This window comes from Coturnix japonica, chromosome 3 (assembly GCF_001577835.2).
Source record: "Coturnix japonica isolate 7356 chromosome 3, Coturnix japonica 2.1, whole genome shotgun sequence".
Classification (NCBI taxonomy): Eukaryota; Metazoa; Chordata; class Aves; order Galliformes; family Phasianidae; genus Coturnix; species Coturnix japonica.
In genome coordinates, this window is record NC_029518.1 from 39755987 (window position 1) to 39772799 (window position 16813).

Here is a 16813-nt window from a genome sequence, read left to right on the forward strand (position 1 = left end):
TTTAACACCATGCTCATTGCTACAGAAAACAGCTACGAAAGTGAAACTGCATTCAAAAGAAAGCAGTAACGAGAACTACAACTGAATAAAAACAACTGTATCATGTTTGCAGCTTATCCAGTGATGACACTAGATCCACTGAAAACAAAGAATGGAAAGGTAACTTATACATATGTGCCATTAGTTCATATTCAAGAAACCAAATAGAAAAAGTGTGCTTCCAAAGTATTTTTGAGATCGCAAAATCTTTCATTAATGGCATTAGCATGTATTTTGAGGATTAAACATGCTCCAGTAGAATTTGGCAATTTTATTTAGGAGATCCAATCTCTAATGATATATTACAGGGAGAGGAGGCTGACAAAGCAGATGGTATTAACATTGTCAACACAATGAACGTAGATAGTAGTAATAACATATCTAATTTTTTTAATACAAACTAACTTTAATGTTGTTGCTAAGCTGTTGATGAAAAGTGTACTTGTTTCCTGAAATCTCTTCCAGAAACAGCTACTGGCAATAGCAGACAACAACGCCCAAGAAACATTCCCTTCATCCCTTTATTATTTTCTAAGCAAAACAATAAAGTAAATGCCACAGTACATATGCAGGTGAATGACACGTATAATCTACTTATGCTAGATATATCCATTTATATCTACTGGGTGTATCTGAGCCACACCATTCTAATACTAGAATCAAAGCTAAGTGAGAACTCACCTTGTTACAAGCAAGACCTGATAATTATTATAGGAATAAGACAAGCTTAGTCAAGATTGAAAGCATGTTTAAGCAACATATTTTTTAATGCAAAACTAAAGGATACCAACATAATTGCAATATATTACTAAAATATTGTTCTTCATGCTCAAAAGCACTAAGTTAACTTTAAGTGTTTTGAAGTCTGTTACATATTATATATAAAAATATTAGCATCCAGAGCCTTCCCTCATGGACAAGAGCAACACATGCTCCCATGACTTCAAGGAAGGATTACAGTAAAAAACACTGTGATTCATCTTGAGCAATGTGCATTTATAACCGTGCTGCTCATTAGAAAAGCTCCCTGAAAAAACTGAAGGCGGCAGAATAAGACAGACCTTATAGGAATTTTTGAATACTAAAAATCAGTGGTTTTATTTATATTTAGAGTTTATTTATAATTTTAAAAGTAGTTTGAAAAAAAAAAAAACCACACTAAATTACCACATTTTTCAAAGGGTATCCCTGAGCATCCCAGGGCTACTATATTGCGAAGTTCTCTATACCAGTATGTACATTCCTGCAACACAGTATTATTTAGCCAGTTAAAAGAATGATTCAACTTACACTATGGAAGCTAGGTAAAAATAAATAATGCAATTTCATGTAGAAAACTGAGGTTGTTTTAATTGGCTGACAAGTACTAGAAAATATGTTGCTTGCAATAATAAAAACAAGTCTTTTACAAAGTACTACGAAAATTAAAGCCTCAAGACAGCACAACAGCATAAAAACTGCCCCCTTAAAATAAAAATATCCAAGTATTCCATTTAGAGATGACAGAATTCTTAAAGGTTAATTTAATTGCTGGGATTGACTTGTCAGTTATTGACAGGATTGCTGTATCAGTTCCCTTACATTCATTTCTGATCAACCAGACTAACAGCCACTGCTGATCATTCAAAAGAAGGAATCTAAATCTCTCTGATCACTGCAGCTGTAATCCAGACAAACCAGATTATCCCTGTGATTTCAACAGAATATGATTTTTATATAGCAGAAGGCATCCTAGTGCTTTAAATGCTTAAGAAAAAAATACAGAAAAGCAAAAAATAAAAATGCCTTTTAAAGTATAGCTGGGATTTAGATTGAATTACTAAATCCTTTAAATCCACACTATTCACCTCTAATAACCTCTGCGCTGAAGGCTTTGAGAGCTTATTTAACTGACAAATAGCTTTACAACCCCCCCATGTAAATATAATGGATCAGATCCATTAAAAATAATAATAAATAAAATTGCGTTAACTTGCCAGGTCAGCCTAATAACAGCAATAAAGCTTTCCTTATTAAAGGAAGAAAAACAAAGTCCCAGAGAATAGATTAATTTTAAAAGCAAAGCAATTTTTCTCTGAATTCTTAACTCAAATTTATAAGAGAAACTTTGAATAAGCTATCAAGTATGGATACTAGATGTTTGTTGTTTCATTCAGATTTATTAAAAAAATATTATTCTAATATTTAGAAATATATTTAAACACTGCTTTACTTTTAGCACAGAAATTTTAAGTCATGCAACAGAAGAACCTCAGTAGTAGCAATGCCCAGTTAACTAAATGCTAAGTCACAAGTGGTGTCCCACAGGGGTCGGTCTTCAGACCAATGCTTTTCAACATCTTCATCAGTGACTAAGACAATGGCATCAAGCACACCCTCAGCAAGTGTGCAGATGACACCAAGCTGAACAGTGCAGTCAATACATTGGAAGGAAAGGAAGCCATCCAGTAGGACCTGGACAGGCTGGAGACATGGACCCATGAAAACCTAATTAAGTTCAATGCAGCCAAGCACAAGGTGTTGGACTTGGATTGGGGCAATCCCAGGTATTTATACAAATTGTGGGAAGATCTCTTTGAGAGCAGACCTGCAAAAAAGGACTTGGGGTCCTGGTGGACTAGAAGCTGGATGTGAGCCAGCAGTGCTTGCAGCCCAGAAGGACAACTGTGTTCAGGGCTGCATTAAAAAAAGGGTGGCTAGTGGGAGAGGGAGGTAATTGCCTCTACTCTGCTCTTGTGAGGCCCCATTTGGAATACTGTGTCCAGGCCTGGGGCCTCCAGAACAGGAGGGATGTGGAGCTGTTGAAGCAGGTCCAGAGGGGGACCACTAAGATCATCAGAAGGCTGGAGCACTTCTCCTATGAGGAAAGGTTGAGGGAACCGGGCTATTTTAGCCTGGAAAAGAGAAGGCTTCAGGAAGATCTCACTGTGGCCTTCCTACTTGAAGGGAGTGTATAAACAGGTTGGGGAAGAGCTGTTTACAAGGATGGATAGTGATGGGACGAAGGGGAATGGTTTTAAACTGAGACAGGGGAGGTTTAGGTGAGAATATTAGGGGGAAGTTTTTCACACAGAGGGTGGTGACACACTGGAACATGTTGCCCAAGGAGGTTGTGGCTGCCCCATCCCTGGAGGCATTCAAGGCCAGGCTGGATGTGGCTCTGGGCAGCCTGGTCTGGTGGTTGGCAACCTGATGGGGGGGGGCTGAAACTGGATGACCTTTGAGGTCCTTTTCAGCCCAGGCCATTCTATTATTCTATAATAGTTCGTGTGGTCAACATATAGTTTCTTTTGTTATCTGCTCAGTATCTGTCAAGATCCATTATCAAAATACTGCCATAAGAACTAAATGCATGTACAAAAATCAAAATCTTCAAGTTACATTTATTTTGGTATCTATTGTACCACTATAATTTTCATCCACAATTCCAATCACGATATAGAACAGAAAATCTATTTTTAGCTTATCTGTGTAGAAGATTCCACCTGCTTTTGTAATGCAATGTATACAAGTTTTTGAAGTAAAAGATGAAAAATTATGTCAGGTTCTCAAGTAGTTTCACAACACTGCATAAGTTGCATTGCCTAATCTGCTTCAAGTAGAAGCAAAGTCTGATAAACAGAAAGTTGGAGAGAATTAAGAGTCATTATTAAATTTCTGACCAGTAACTCTAAAAATAAAACTGTTTCTAGTTTTACTGTGCAGAATTAAATAATCACATGGAAAGAAAGCTAATAGTATAAATAGCCTGTACTTGCATTAGATGAAGTAGAAGGGATGAAGGTTTATTTACTAAATCCTCTACAGTTTTGCTAGTGTTTGTGGTGGTGGCCTTTATAAGTCACACAGTTTTGAATGATCAATACACATATTGCCTGAGATCCAGAAGGACTGCTGTGCTAATTTGGAAGGTAACCAGCACTCGAAGAATGGTATCACACACCAACGCAACAGAAACTTTCAAATCACAACCTAGCTCCATTTCCATAAATCTCTCTGTATAGGGATATACAAAAAAATAAAATCTGACTAAACACAATGCACTAAATTCCCTGAGCAAAGACACTCAAATCTCTCTAATCTCTTTTACACAAGGTCTGAAAACCCTATCTCACGCACCAACAAGCTATGCATAGTCAATTTGAACTCCCATGTACCTATTTAAGCGCTCTGTCAAAAAGATAACCACAAATGACTGCATTAATTTAATGCAAGACCATCTTAAATTGGTAAAAAAACACTTAGGAAGTTCAGAACAAGGAGAAGCCACTCCTTATCACAGGGAAAAAATAGCTGTTAACATTAAGACAAATGAGCCCCATCTGTCATTATTCATATTTTCTAATAAAGCTTTCAGTGGCTACACATCTCTTCCACAAGCCACCAATACAAGTTTTAAGGGGATGAGCTCCTCCTAAGGAGACAAGATTTGGGATTTCCTGATCTCACCCCATTGTGACAGATCACAGTGCTGGACAAGGAATCTGTATATGCTGAATAACATAACGGCAAGGAAAGACCATTCCGGAGAAAGTCAGCACCGTTTCACTCTACTTAGCCCAGAGTTTCTCTCAGAAAACACCCTGCTACCCTTCCCAATACCCTCAACAGAGGGTGCTTCCAGGATGCCCAACCAGCACAGGCACCTATCTCAGACACAAAAGGGGACGAGGTAGGCCTGTTCAGCAGTCACTGATCTGCTGAAAAGCCAAAAATTGGGCTTAGGTCTTCATTTCTTTGAGGCAGTTGATGGCTGTAAACTAGAACAAATCATTTAATTTGGGTTCAAAAACTGAAGAATTCAAGAAAAACAAACAAACAAACAAAAAAAAAGTAGAAACTGAGGCAAAAAGCAGCAGTAAAAAATATCAAGCAAGATTAATCTTCCAGCTAAGTGTTAGCCACATTTCTAGCTTAACATTTTGATTGCTGTTACTGCACAGAAAAATTAATAGAGGTATGTAGGTTGCTCCAAAAGTAATGACTCCTGTTTATTTCCATAGAAACTACAACAGATATAAAGAACAAAATAACACTGCTAGATAGAGAAAATTATCAGCTACATAACACTATAAAACAGGAGGAGTAATTACTTTTGAAGCAGACCTCATAGAGTTATAGTTGTGTATCAAAAAAAGAGAGCATTCTATGCAATTGAGCAGTGATTTTTCCAAATATTAACTTTAATTTTGTACATACATAATAAATCACATTGTGATACTTTTCTATATCATTAACAAAAAGAGCTGAACTAGAATACACAAAGTTCCCACCACCTGAGAACATTTGCTTTTATCTACTACAAAGAGTTTTTTTGTAAATTTAATATTAAAGATATCAAGTATCAACATGCTCCCAAGAATTCCATTAAGGAGCAAGAAAGCGTTGCAAGAACATTATCGTAACATAACCTAACAAACAGCTTGACACAAAAGTAAATTAATTTTTCAAATTACTTTTTTCGGACAAATGTGAAGTCCTCATTTATTTTTGTACTTGGTGAGTCATGGCGTGCTGAAAAGCTTTAGTCAAATTTCATAAAATAATTTATTTAAAACTAAGAATTTACATTTTATGTACCTAATAAAAGTACTCTTTAAAAGTTTGTCCTTCCAAACTCTTTAACCTTCTCTGTCATTAGGGTTGACTGATAAGACACCAGCTGTTTTCTTCTTCCTAGTGCTACAATGCATTCTCTTCCTTTTTAAGGCTAGTATACCCAAGCAGCAAACAGTAGGACTTTAGCCAGCTGCTAGAATGTCACAATCCTATATATTTAGCTCTCATCTCATTTACTGCCATCCCTCAGTGTCAGCCACTTAATGTCCCTTTCACTCCAGTCCACTGACATTCCTCACCAAGCTGACAACAACGCTGGCTGGATCAGCAGCTATGAGTACAAGAACACACAACAACAAAGCACAGACCTTATCAGTTATCAGAGACAAAAGCCATGACATGTCAAACACAGTCAAGGTGAAAAACATTTTTTTATTTCCAGCTCCTAATCTCAGTTTTACTGTTTCTAAATTGGATAATTGTTTACACATATTACGTTTAGATCTTTAGAGAAACATCAGTTTGCTCTTTCAGCATATTTAATTAAAACTAGTCCTATCAGCACCTAATTTAAGTGCTTCTGTTTTTACTACGTTTTGCTTCTTTTTTCTCAATGCTTTCCATATGTACCAAACTGCGCACATCTAAGATCTAAAACATTAACCCTTCTTTTCATGTCACAAGTTTAAAAAATAATAATCTTAATCGGGTAGTTTCACTTTCATTCCAAGAGAGTATAAAATATTATCCCTCAAAACATATTTTATGCTAGACATTCTGTTCATGTAAAAACATTAATCTAATTACTGTCATATTTTGGAAATAATTGGATTTTAAATTGCTTAGAATTATCAACGTAAGTGAGAAAGCTGTAAAGATAGACAAATTAACAATTTCATGCTTTTAAAATAGAAATCTCTGTTATCATTAGAGGCCCACTTACAATGATTTAAAGGCCCACAGTACAGTTTGGTAGTTTCCCCCTTTAAGTAGTCATAAAATCCTTTAAACAGTAATTGAAAGGTTGTTAACAGAAAGTCCTTCAGGAAACCAGATCCCATGAACTACCTAACAGTAGGCATGCTTAAGAAAGATAGTGAATAATCTGTTTCATCCTATTCACTAAGATGAGGTTTTCAGAACAGCGAGAAGACATCAGTTTCAATAACACCAGGAGATGAGTAAAAATTGTTCAATTCCATGCTCTACTTGGGAATTGTGACACATTTACCCGGAGAATTAACAAGTTGTGCTCTGGGTAAGTTGGTCTCCAAAACCTAATTGTAGGTTCCAGCAGTGCCCTCCAAGCCTCACAGTCTACATCATTAAACTCATATTCCGGTAACAAAGGATCCTTAGGATATACAGTCCAACAACTCATTTCCATAATAACACCTTTTAATTAGATGTGACTACATGTGACATTACCCAAGGCACTTAAGTTGGCAATTCTGCTGTACACTGCTTCCTATTCTCAGTAATTAGAAGTGAGAAATATATGTTTAAATTGGAGCCCCATTGCAGATGGTGATACTGTTATTACAAACACTTCGCAGAAATGGAAATTCTTATACTTATGGGACACCATTCCCCACTTTTTTTTTTTTTTTAAATCTTTTGTTTTTAATTATCAAATAAATGTAGTCTTTTTTTTCTCTTTTTCTCCCCCAGAAAGGAAGAGCTGAACAAGCAGAAACATGTTTTGAAGTCATATGTAAGTAAATGCTAAGGAAAGATTCCCAGCAAGTTACTTAATCTTCCTAAACATAAATATACATTCACGTGTCCAGAACTTCATGTCATGAAAATATTATTCAACAAAGTAACTTCAAACTATTTACTCAAAATATCTATAAAGCAAGCCCTCTCTCAAAATCGAAAAACAGTAGGGCTATACAGCTAGAAGCCTTTGTATAATTCTACCATAAGACATCAAGTGATACACTCTAACCATTAGTGAAAGGAAAAAGTCTTATAGCTTTTGATGCCTATTTGCTCTTGTCCAAATAGTACTACAAAAAATAAAAATGTTTCTTGATGTTGATCATATTTCAAATCAGAAATTGAACAATTCCATTCACCCTCTGGAAAGGCTGTTACAAAAACGTACAATGTACACTTATAACTCCCACTACAAAAGTTTGCAAATACAAATAGAGATGCAGTAGCACAGGTCAGAAATGCACAACATATATCCAATTACAAACGTCTGAGTATTTCCTTTAGCACTTTGGGTACTTCCTCAAAAGGGCTTCTGCTAAGAGTATGGTAACACCAAACTTCAACATAAATCTACCTGTCAGAAGCTATTACACATACAAAGGCAAAACAGAAAAGGACCCGTAACACCTTAGAAAGCCCAGCTGGTCAGGAGCATTTAAAGATGCAAGTCTCATCACATCTACACCACAGAATCATGTACTTCAGTCAGCATGAAGCAGCACACAAAGGCAGACAAGGCTAGCATTAGTTACAACAGCTCCTTTACATTTACCTATCAAATAATATTGAATCCATTATCCCAAAGACTTTCTGCTAAGTAGCAGCATATTAACAATTCAAAATTCAAGTTCATCTCTAACTAGCTTCTGCTTTTTACCTAGGAGCTTTTAAAAGGAAGGAGACAAACAGGCATTACATTCTGTCCGTTAAAGGAGACCAACACAGCTCACTTCTAGCAGGAAAAAGAAGTTAATTAAAAAGTTACTATAAAGCTTTGCAATGTGCTTCAGATCCATATGTTAATTAACCTGTTAGGAGTAGCTCACATCTCTAGCCCCATATATGCTACAAAGCCAGATTTCCAGATCTCTCTCCTGTTCAACTTGTGCATCCACTATTACCTTGAAGAAACAGGAAATCCGTCAGAAAGCCTGACAAGCCTTCCAGGTCTCAAGAGCAAAAGTCTGCACTTGTGGAAGGGAGGAAAAAAAACAAAGAAATCTTATTTTCAAAACAGACAGAAGTCCAAGGAACATTATCTTAGTTTGTGTTTGGTGACAACAACAAACTTTTTGCTTTCCTTTTAATGCAAGAGATCTTCACTTAAAAAAATATATGATCAAATACGATCAATTCAAACTGTAAAATTCAAAAGATGATGTTAAGATATATCATCCAGAAGTTTAATATACTAATTTGAGTAATATATTTCATACCATCAGTACTGAAGATATTAAATGGAGAATGACTTGTCACTACCAGTAATCATGATTAAAAAAAACCAAAACCTGCAGCAGCGAGACAGAGCTATTTCATGAAGCATTTACTTTTTGAGATCACATGCATTTGGTGGAGGGAAAAAAATTACAATATCTGAGAAACTGTTACATATTTAAGACAATTTTCAGTCAATTCCAATGATTGTACCAGAAAAGTCACTCTAAGAATAGCATCGAGATAAAGCTCTCAGTATCCTCTGATACACCACCTCAAATTTTATGCTTAGGACAAACCTGAATTTTTCAGGTCAGTATGTTCTGACTATTTAAAAATTACATCTTAAGTATACTTCTCAAGCATATGTCAACACTATAAAGAAAGAGAAGCCTCTGTGGGCAGAAAGGGGAACTATCAACAAACCAAAGCAACTTAAAAACCTAAACGTTAGGTTAATGAATATACACAACATTGAGCCTTCCTGGAAGATGGGATTTTGGGGGATATTATGTTATAGAATAAGAGACAATTAACATACATGCAGGTAAGGTGCAAAAAGAGAACTAAACCAGAATTATTTTTCGTTTTCATATACAATGTTTTAAGGAACGAAATGCACAGTTTAAAGTCAGGTCAGCAATTTTCAGAAGAAATCAGAGCTTTCACAGAATTAGACTACTATACTCTTCTTAATGAGGAGAAAAACACGCTAACAGTTTAAGAGCTGTGCATAAATATTTTTGTCAAAGTAACTGTAAAGAAAGAACCAAGTCCAACTATTGCTCTTAGTGGTTTTAAAACACAGCAGAGACTAATTAAATACATGGAGTAGATACATAAACCAACCAGATGAATACCTACTAGCCAAACAGAACCTGCCTGCCATGCCAGCATATCTACTGAGGTAGCATTTGCCTCTTACTATAAATTCAATTGTTCAAAACTGAGATAGGTAAGCAACAGTTCCTAAGATATAAAAGAAAAGAAAGAAGAAAAAGATCTAAATAGAAACTTTATTCCTTAAGCTGGAATTTGCATATAATCTTCCTCTCAACAATAATCATGGAAACAGGCAAAGTAACCTAACAGTATGAGGTGCAAATGCATAGAAAAAAATAATCTTGTTCAAGAAGTGAATACTGTAAATGTAACAGTGTACTAAGAAATCTGCCCTGACAAATGAAATATACTTTAAGATGTTCCACCTTTTTAAAAAAAAAAAAAAAATCAACAGTTCACATTCTCATTTAAATGACATTTTTTGTAATTAATATGCGCAGACAAATATTCTAGAAATAAGTAATAGAACTTAGAGAACCTACTACTGATTCAGCTGCCTCAGGAGCAATTTCTAAACTAACATGCATTTTAAACACATCTCTACTTCACCTCTTGTGAGTGCATTTATGTGTTTACTTAATTCTCCAATCCTAGTTAAAGTGCACAAGAACAGCTATCAGCAAGTTCTGCACTGTACTCAACTATACCTGACCAGTCACAACAGCAAGCAAATATCGTTCTGAAGAATGTCTTCCTCTCTGTATAAACCTTTTCCTACTCCACTAACTGTTAGAAGAGACGGAAAATGATCCAATTAAAAACAGTGTATTCCACAAATCTCCCTGCCCCACATCTAACTTTCATTCTGCTTGAACACATATTTGTACACAATCATTCTGTATTTTTAGTGTTGCAAGAGACAGTATACAAAACATGTAGAAATACTGAGAGAAATCAGGAATAGGAAGCATACACAAACTGACAAAACAAGTTAACAGCTATAGTACATGACCAACTGGAGCCATGCACCCAGATATTTTTGTAGCCCAGGAAATAAAGATATTTATGCACATAAAGCACAGAATTCTAGAACATTCAAACAAAAGAGGGTATTAAGATGACAGCTCTGATCAAATAAATTGCACACTGGAAGCCTAACTCTGCAGAGACAATTACAATTGAGAGACCAGCCATAATGAAAGGCACTGCGCAAGCTAAAACAAGCATGATAGATGTTGACGACTAGGTCTTAAGTTGATCTTTAAATAGTTCAGTTTGAAACACTCTTTGCAACTGCTAACACCAACCATTTTGAGTAAGATTAATTTAACCAACTACCTATTCTAACCAAAGCCTAAAATTATTATTTCATTCACAGAACAGTAGGTTGTCCACACTGCCTGGAGTCATCTTCTAGCCTACTATCCTCCTGCAGTACATGATCCCTCCGACTTGTGTTCATGGTATGTACATAAGACACCCAATGTCTAACAGTAACTTTTAATGTATAGATAAGAGTTCTCATACCCTTGTGAGTTGGAACTGAACAGTGATAAATCCAGAAAAACAATCCACTACTTTCCAGAAATACCATATATTTGCTGGACAAATCTGTAAATTTAATCTCATGACATTAATTTCAAGAATTTCTTAATATGAGAGTAATTACAACATACCCTAATAAATCTATTTAAAACTTAATAAAAATCTGAAGTAAATGATAACATGTAAGTAATATTAACAGATAAATTTCTATGTCATCTCTTGTCAAATGTAATTGTTCTCAATGCTTGAAGCGTTAAATACGAAGAAAGAAACTATCACAAGGATGAGGTATAGACTAAGCTCATTGGCACTGGTAAACAGATGCAGAGCCTGGAATATTACCAGCAGAGACCACACAAGTGGATTTCTTTTTTTTTTTTTTTTTTTCTTTTACTTGTTTTTAAATCTTCAAGGTACCTTCAAAGCTGAAATAAACGTGTTTTGGCAATGGTTTATGTCTGAACCAAATGATGACGTGCACTAGATAATACCCTAAATAGTGTAGTGTATAAATTTCTTTTAAGTGCTGGTTCAAATTGTCAGTAATGGAAACACATCTAATGAAACATTAGGTACAGGAGGAGAAAAGGCTTGTAGATTTCCATTTTGTTAACATCTAAACAAAGGTGCTTTTTTTCCCCCCCCAATGAATCTATTCCTTTATTACTTTCAACCAGAGAGCGTAAAACCTCATAAATATGCGACGTTCCAACTCAAACATAGCTTATTTTTAAACTTACTATTTTTAGTAGAGCACTGTTCCAAAGATCTCATTAGTAAGCAAACTGTTTTAGTTCCTTCAAATATATTTGGTAGTTCTATCAGTAGATGACGTTTTCCCAAATCTTCCTCAAGCCCTGATGATTACTCTGTAGAGCAAATTTATTTACTGAGAAGAGTTATGTTCCCTCTCTCTCTACTACTGCAAGAGTAAACAAGGCTAGCTTTTTTAGCTTCCTTCCCTCATCATTAGGGAATGACGAGCTTAAATAAAAGAATCAGAACAATAAATAAAGACGATGTTATCATTTTTCTAATCCATATTAAGGATACTATTAAACTCTGATATTAACAAAATGAAAAAGGATTTAAATGTTTTGTCATTAAGTTGCCCATAGTAAAATAAATCCCTGTGTTCATCACTCTGTTGTACTACTTTAGCAGTTTTAACTAAAATGTTAAGAAAGCATGCACAAGCTGTTTATCACTGCTGGCCTCTGAGCTTCAGTATACTCAAAGGACATGCTACTTCAGATGCGATAATTACTGAGTTCTTATATTTATACTGAAGAGGCACAGAAGAGTTCCAACAGAGAATTTCACATTGATCAGAGCTAACAGGGCATTTATTAAAAATAAAGCCATGATTGTAACAGAAAAACATCTATTCAGTCCAATATTCATAGGTACTAATTCCAAAAACCATTTAATTGGTATTAAAATTCAGTCTCTGCTCTTACAGGGAAATTCAAGAGAAGAAATCATTTAATTGAAGCATAGGAAATACTGAAGACAGAATTAACTATTCATCTACAAGCAATAGCAAACACCTCCCCCATTTACTACAGGCTCTAATTTTCCAGATATTTCCAGATGCACTCTTGAAAACTGTGATGAAACTTTTTTTCCATGAATTTGAAGTTCTTTCAAACCACAACACCAAAAAGTTAAATGATGATACGAAGATGTAATTGTAGAGAAAATATAAGTTTAACCAAGGGGCAAATTACGAAGCTATTCTTTATTCTAAACAATTTGTCTGACACACTTCTGGAGCACATAAATGTCTAAAAAGAAACAAAAAACTAAATAGCCCAAATCTTTGAGACTAACATTTCCATAAATATCAAACATCTTCCAAAGACAAAAGAAGGAAATAATATATACATAAAAGCATGTGTAATTATAGTACTGAAGCGTGCACTGAAAAAAAAATGAGCCTGACTGCAGATCACCCCAACAGTCAGACAATTTATCACTCTGATTACATCATGAAAAACTCCATACCTTCAAATACTGGAAGTGCAGACTCTATACAGCCCACGTTTAAAAACTACTCAGATGAAAATTAATTTTGGAAATTTGAACCTTACATCAACTACATTCTTAGAATCAAACCCAGAATGAAAGATACTCAAAAATTATTAGGAGACTGAAGAGGATTTTATACGCACGTTAGATATGTAATTGAAGCTTATGTATTGCTTTCTCTGTGTAAGTACTCCAAGAACATCGAAATAGTAGTATCAAAAATAACAGAAGCTATGAAAATTCACTGTTCTTTTCTTTTTATGCATACACACACAGTTGTATGTTATATGGAATGCATATAATACACACATGATTGTTTTAAAGAGATAACATACCATTACTTTTAGGTCTCACAATTGATTTAGATCTCTGTGCACAAAATTACACTCCGGTGCTATTTGGCATCCACTCCAGTCAACTCATCTTTGTGCTTCAAATAACTTCAAAATACTTCCCAGAATATTAGAACACTACATTAGTTTACTGATGTTTATTTTAGCTTCTGTTTAAAGAAAAATTAAGTCTACATCAGAAAACTGTTTCTCATCACTTTCCTCCTAATAACCTTTATGATTACCCAGCTTCATGTCTTTGTAAGGTAAACAAGATTGTTAATGGCAAGAGAATGACGGCAAGGGAAGGAATAAACTGTATTTATCAAAGTAATCCTGATAGCCTGCATAGTATGTCTTCCCTGTATCCAATCACAATTTAAGCAATTGCTAAATATGAATAAAAGTTTGAATGTATTGATGTGCTATTAGCAATTGCTACAAGTTAAATTATCTTTAAAGTAAACATCATGTTCAAGACAAGTTGGAACTACAACACTCCAGGCTTTCTGAACACTGTATTAGCTTAAACACTAAGCAAGATATTTCATTCCTAACTTTGAGAAAGGCTGTAAGAGCTGTTCTTGTATGCACTAAATAGTCCGGTTCTTAACTAATCATCAAGGCTGTGAAGATCCTCATTCTGAGCCAGGAAGAAATACAGACAGACAATGGGTAGACAAGAAGAACATTGAGCAAATACTGGAATTGGCGACCCATTCAAGTATGAATCGCAGAGTACAACACACAGAACCTATCCAGAAAAATAGATCTGTCTCCTATCAAGTTGAAGTGATAGTCTAATAGTATATAATAATACCTGGCATGGCTGGTGGCAAGTTCTACTAACAGATGACACCTTAACTGAGTGAAGCAGCACTTGAATGAACAAACTGATCCAGCTCTTTCTACAAGCATGGGATTGAGTAAGCTCAAAGTTACTCTTCCCAGTTTAAAGATAGTCAGAAGCAAGCTCGGAAATATCAGAAAAGTATGTTTGAGCTAGCATAAGGATTTGTTAGTAACAAGCAGAAGAGTAGTGATACATTTTCTATCAAAATTTTCACACTATCTCACAAGAAACAACCACCTTTATATTGCAGGTCATAAATACACAAAGAACAAACCTCTCCAACTGCTGAATTTCCAAGAGCTTTATAAAATAGTGATCACTTCAAGGGCATTCTTCTAAAGGCAAACAAAGAGGTAGCAGTAGCTAGAGAGTCAGGAAATCCTACAGCCAAAGTGTTACACAAGTGTTTCATCCGTACCACAGACAACCTTTTCCCTGGTTATTTACAATCTATTTGATAATTAACTGCCAAACAAGTGCTGAGCTACTGCACCCTTGATTTCTGGAAGAAAAGCTTAATCATCAACACAATTCATTTTTATTCCTTTCAACTCATGATTCTAGTAGATCAAGCATCAAGTTCTATAAAACTGCAAATGATAGTTAAGGTAGCTACTCACAAATGACACATCATACAATTATAACATAAATGATTTCAACAATAGGCTATGTTTTAAAAAGCTATGAACTAATATAGCTCTAAAACACATACACACATCTAAATAATATGTTAGTTTATTTTACAGACCAACTGCACTACACAGTTCCTCTCAAAGATAAAGAATTCCAAGTAGTTTCAAAACAATTAGTGTTTTTTGGCATGGATGCAGATAAGCATATGTATACCAATACACATAAGCAGATATTTATATGCATATTCCCCAAATTCAACTCCTGCACTAGGGGGAACTATCAATTTCCTGACAATGATTAAAGAAAACAGATGGGGTAGACTTTGACAGGACTATTTTCCAATAAGTTCTAAGAAATTACTCAGATCAGAGAGTTCTAAATATTTCTAGTTAAACGAAACCATTCTCCTTCAAAATGCTACAGATTCAAAAGAAAAGGTGACCCAATGGAAATTCTGACAGTTGAATGCATGCAAGAAACTTTGCCTAAGGGAAAATTCTATATGCAAAAGAAGTGGTTACAGAGGTATGGGGCAAATGGTAGTACCATCTCTAAGTGGTGTCCAGGAACATCTAGGGCAAACTACTGACTTTTAGAATAACACTTAAGAGAAAAGTACACTGTCCAAGAACTACATCCCCCACAAAACTCACAACACAGTTTCTCAGGACTGACAGCATTGAACGAACAAAATAATTCAGATCTTAGATACAGTAAATTATAATCCACACAACCTCCAACCACTCACCTTTTGCTTCACTATGTATCAAGCCACCAAGCAGTACACAGACAGTTTTCCTAAGAAGTATCTTGTCAAAAGCGATTCAGAGTGAGCAAATTTACATTTAGAGACGACCATAAGGATCAAGAAATAATTTAGGGACTAAAAAGATATACTTACATCTGGATATTCTTTTACAGGCACATATAGTTTCTCTTGTAACTGTACAATAGGTCCCACAGCATCTGGTAATTCTGCACTTCTCTTCTCCGTACTACCATTTAATGTGTCGTTATACATGTCTTTCCGTACTCTGCTAATTTCTGTAGGGGGAAAAAAAATGTATATTATGTATTAAATACGGTAACAGTTTACAATCTATCATGACAATCTCCTCTATTTAATTTCTCCCAAATCTCATTGTCAATTTCTTCCTTTCTAAAAGAGCATTACTTTAAGACAAAACACAAATCTACTTCCTTTTTATTGCAGCAGATATCTTAAGCCCTTTCTCCACAACTGTAAATTTGCTGCCTACTCAGTCCTATTTATGAAATTCAACTGTTCAAGTACAAATTATCTGCAAGCTCCTGAAAAGTTACAAAACTGTTCATGACTTTAGAAGTATACAATAGCTGTTTAAATACTTATTACAACCAGGCTTCTAGGAAGAAAAAAATTGATGAGAAAAAATAATAATAATAATAAAAATGAGAAAAAAAAATAGGAAAATGGAGGCAACTACAACATTTGGAAATGAAATGGTGCATCTGAGCTGTAAGAAACATGACAGTCCAAGTAAAGAGTTACTGAGCACATGATATGACGACAAACTAGTAAATAGTTCTATTGACAATCACCCAGTACAATGAATCAGTGAGCTGGGTCATCCCTACACACCTAAACAGATAAGCTTGTAATTATTATACACAAATATATGTGTGTGTATTTAGGATATATATATCCTATTTTTTCATTGCAAATAAATGAAAAACTCGTGGAAGTTAATCACATCACTAGGGAACATCATAAGTAGTCTTCTAAGTACTGTTTCTGCCAAGTACATCTATATTACGTATCTACAGATGTTAATTTACTTACAAAATAAAGCTGAGTAGATATAAACATGGTTGTTAAAACAGATGACTTTGTTCAAATTTA

At 35.0% G+C, this 16813-nt stretch overlaps 1 protein-coding gene across 11 annotated transcripts in view; it reads right to left on the minus strand.

Annotated features, from left to right (window-relative positions):
- Window positions 1-16813, minus strand: part of QKI (QKI, KH domain containing RNA binding) — a 138069-nt gene that overhangs the window by 87794 nt on the left and 33462 nt on the right. For all 11 annotated transcript variants that reach the window (XM_015858036.2, XM_015858029.2, XM_015858030.2 and 8 more), the window contains exon 2: window positions 15833-15975. In XM_015858036.2, the coding sequence (XP_015713522.1) occupies window positions 15833-15975 (143 nt within the window). The remainder of the gene's footprint in view (window positions 1-15832; window positions 15976-16813) is intronic.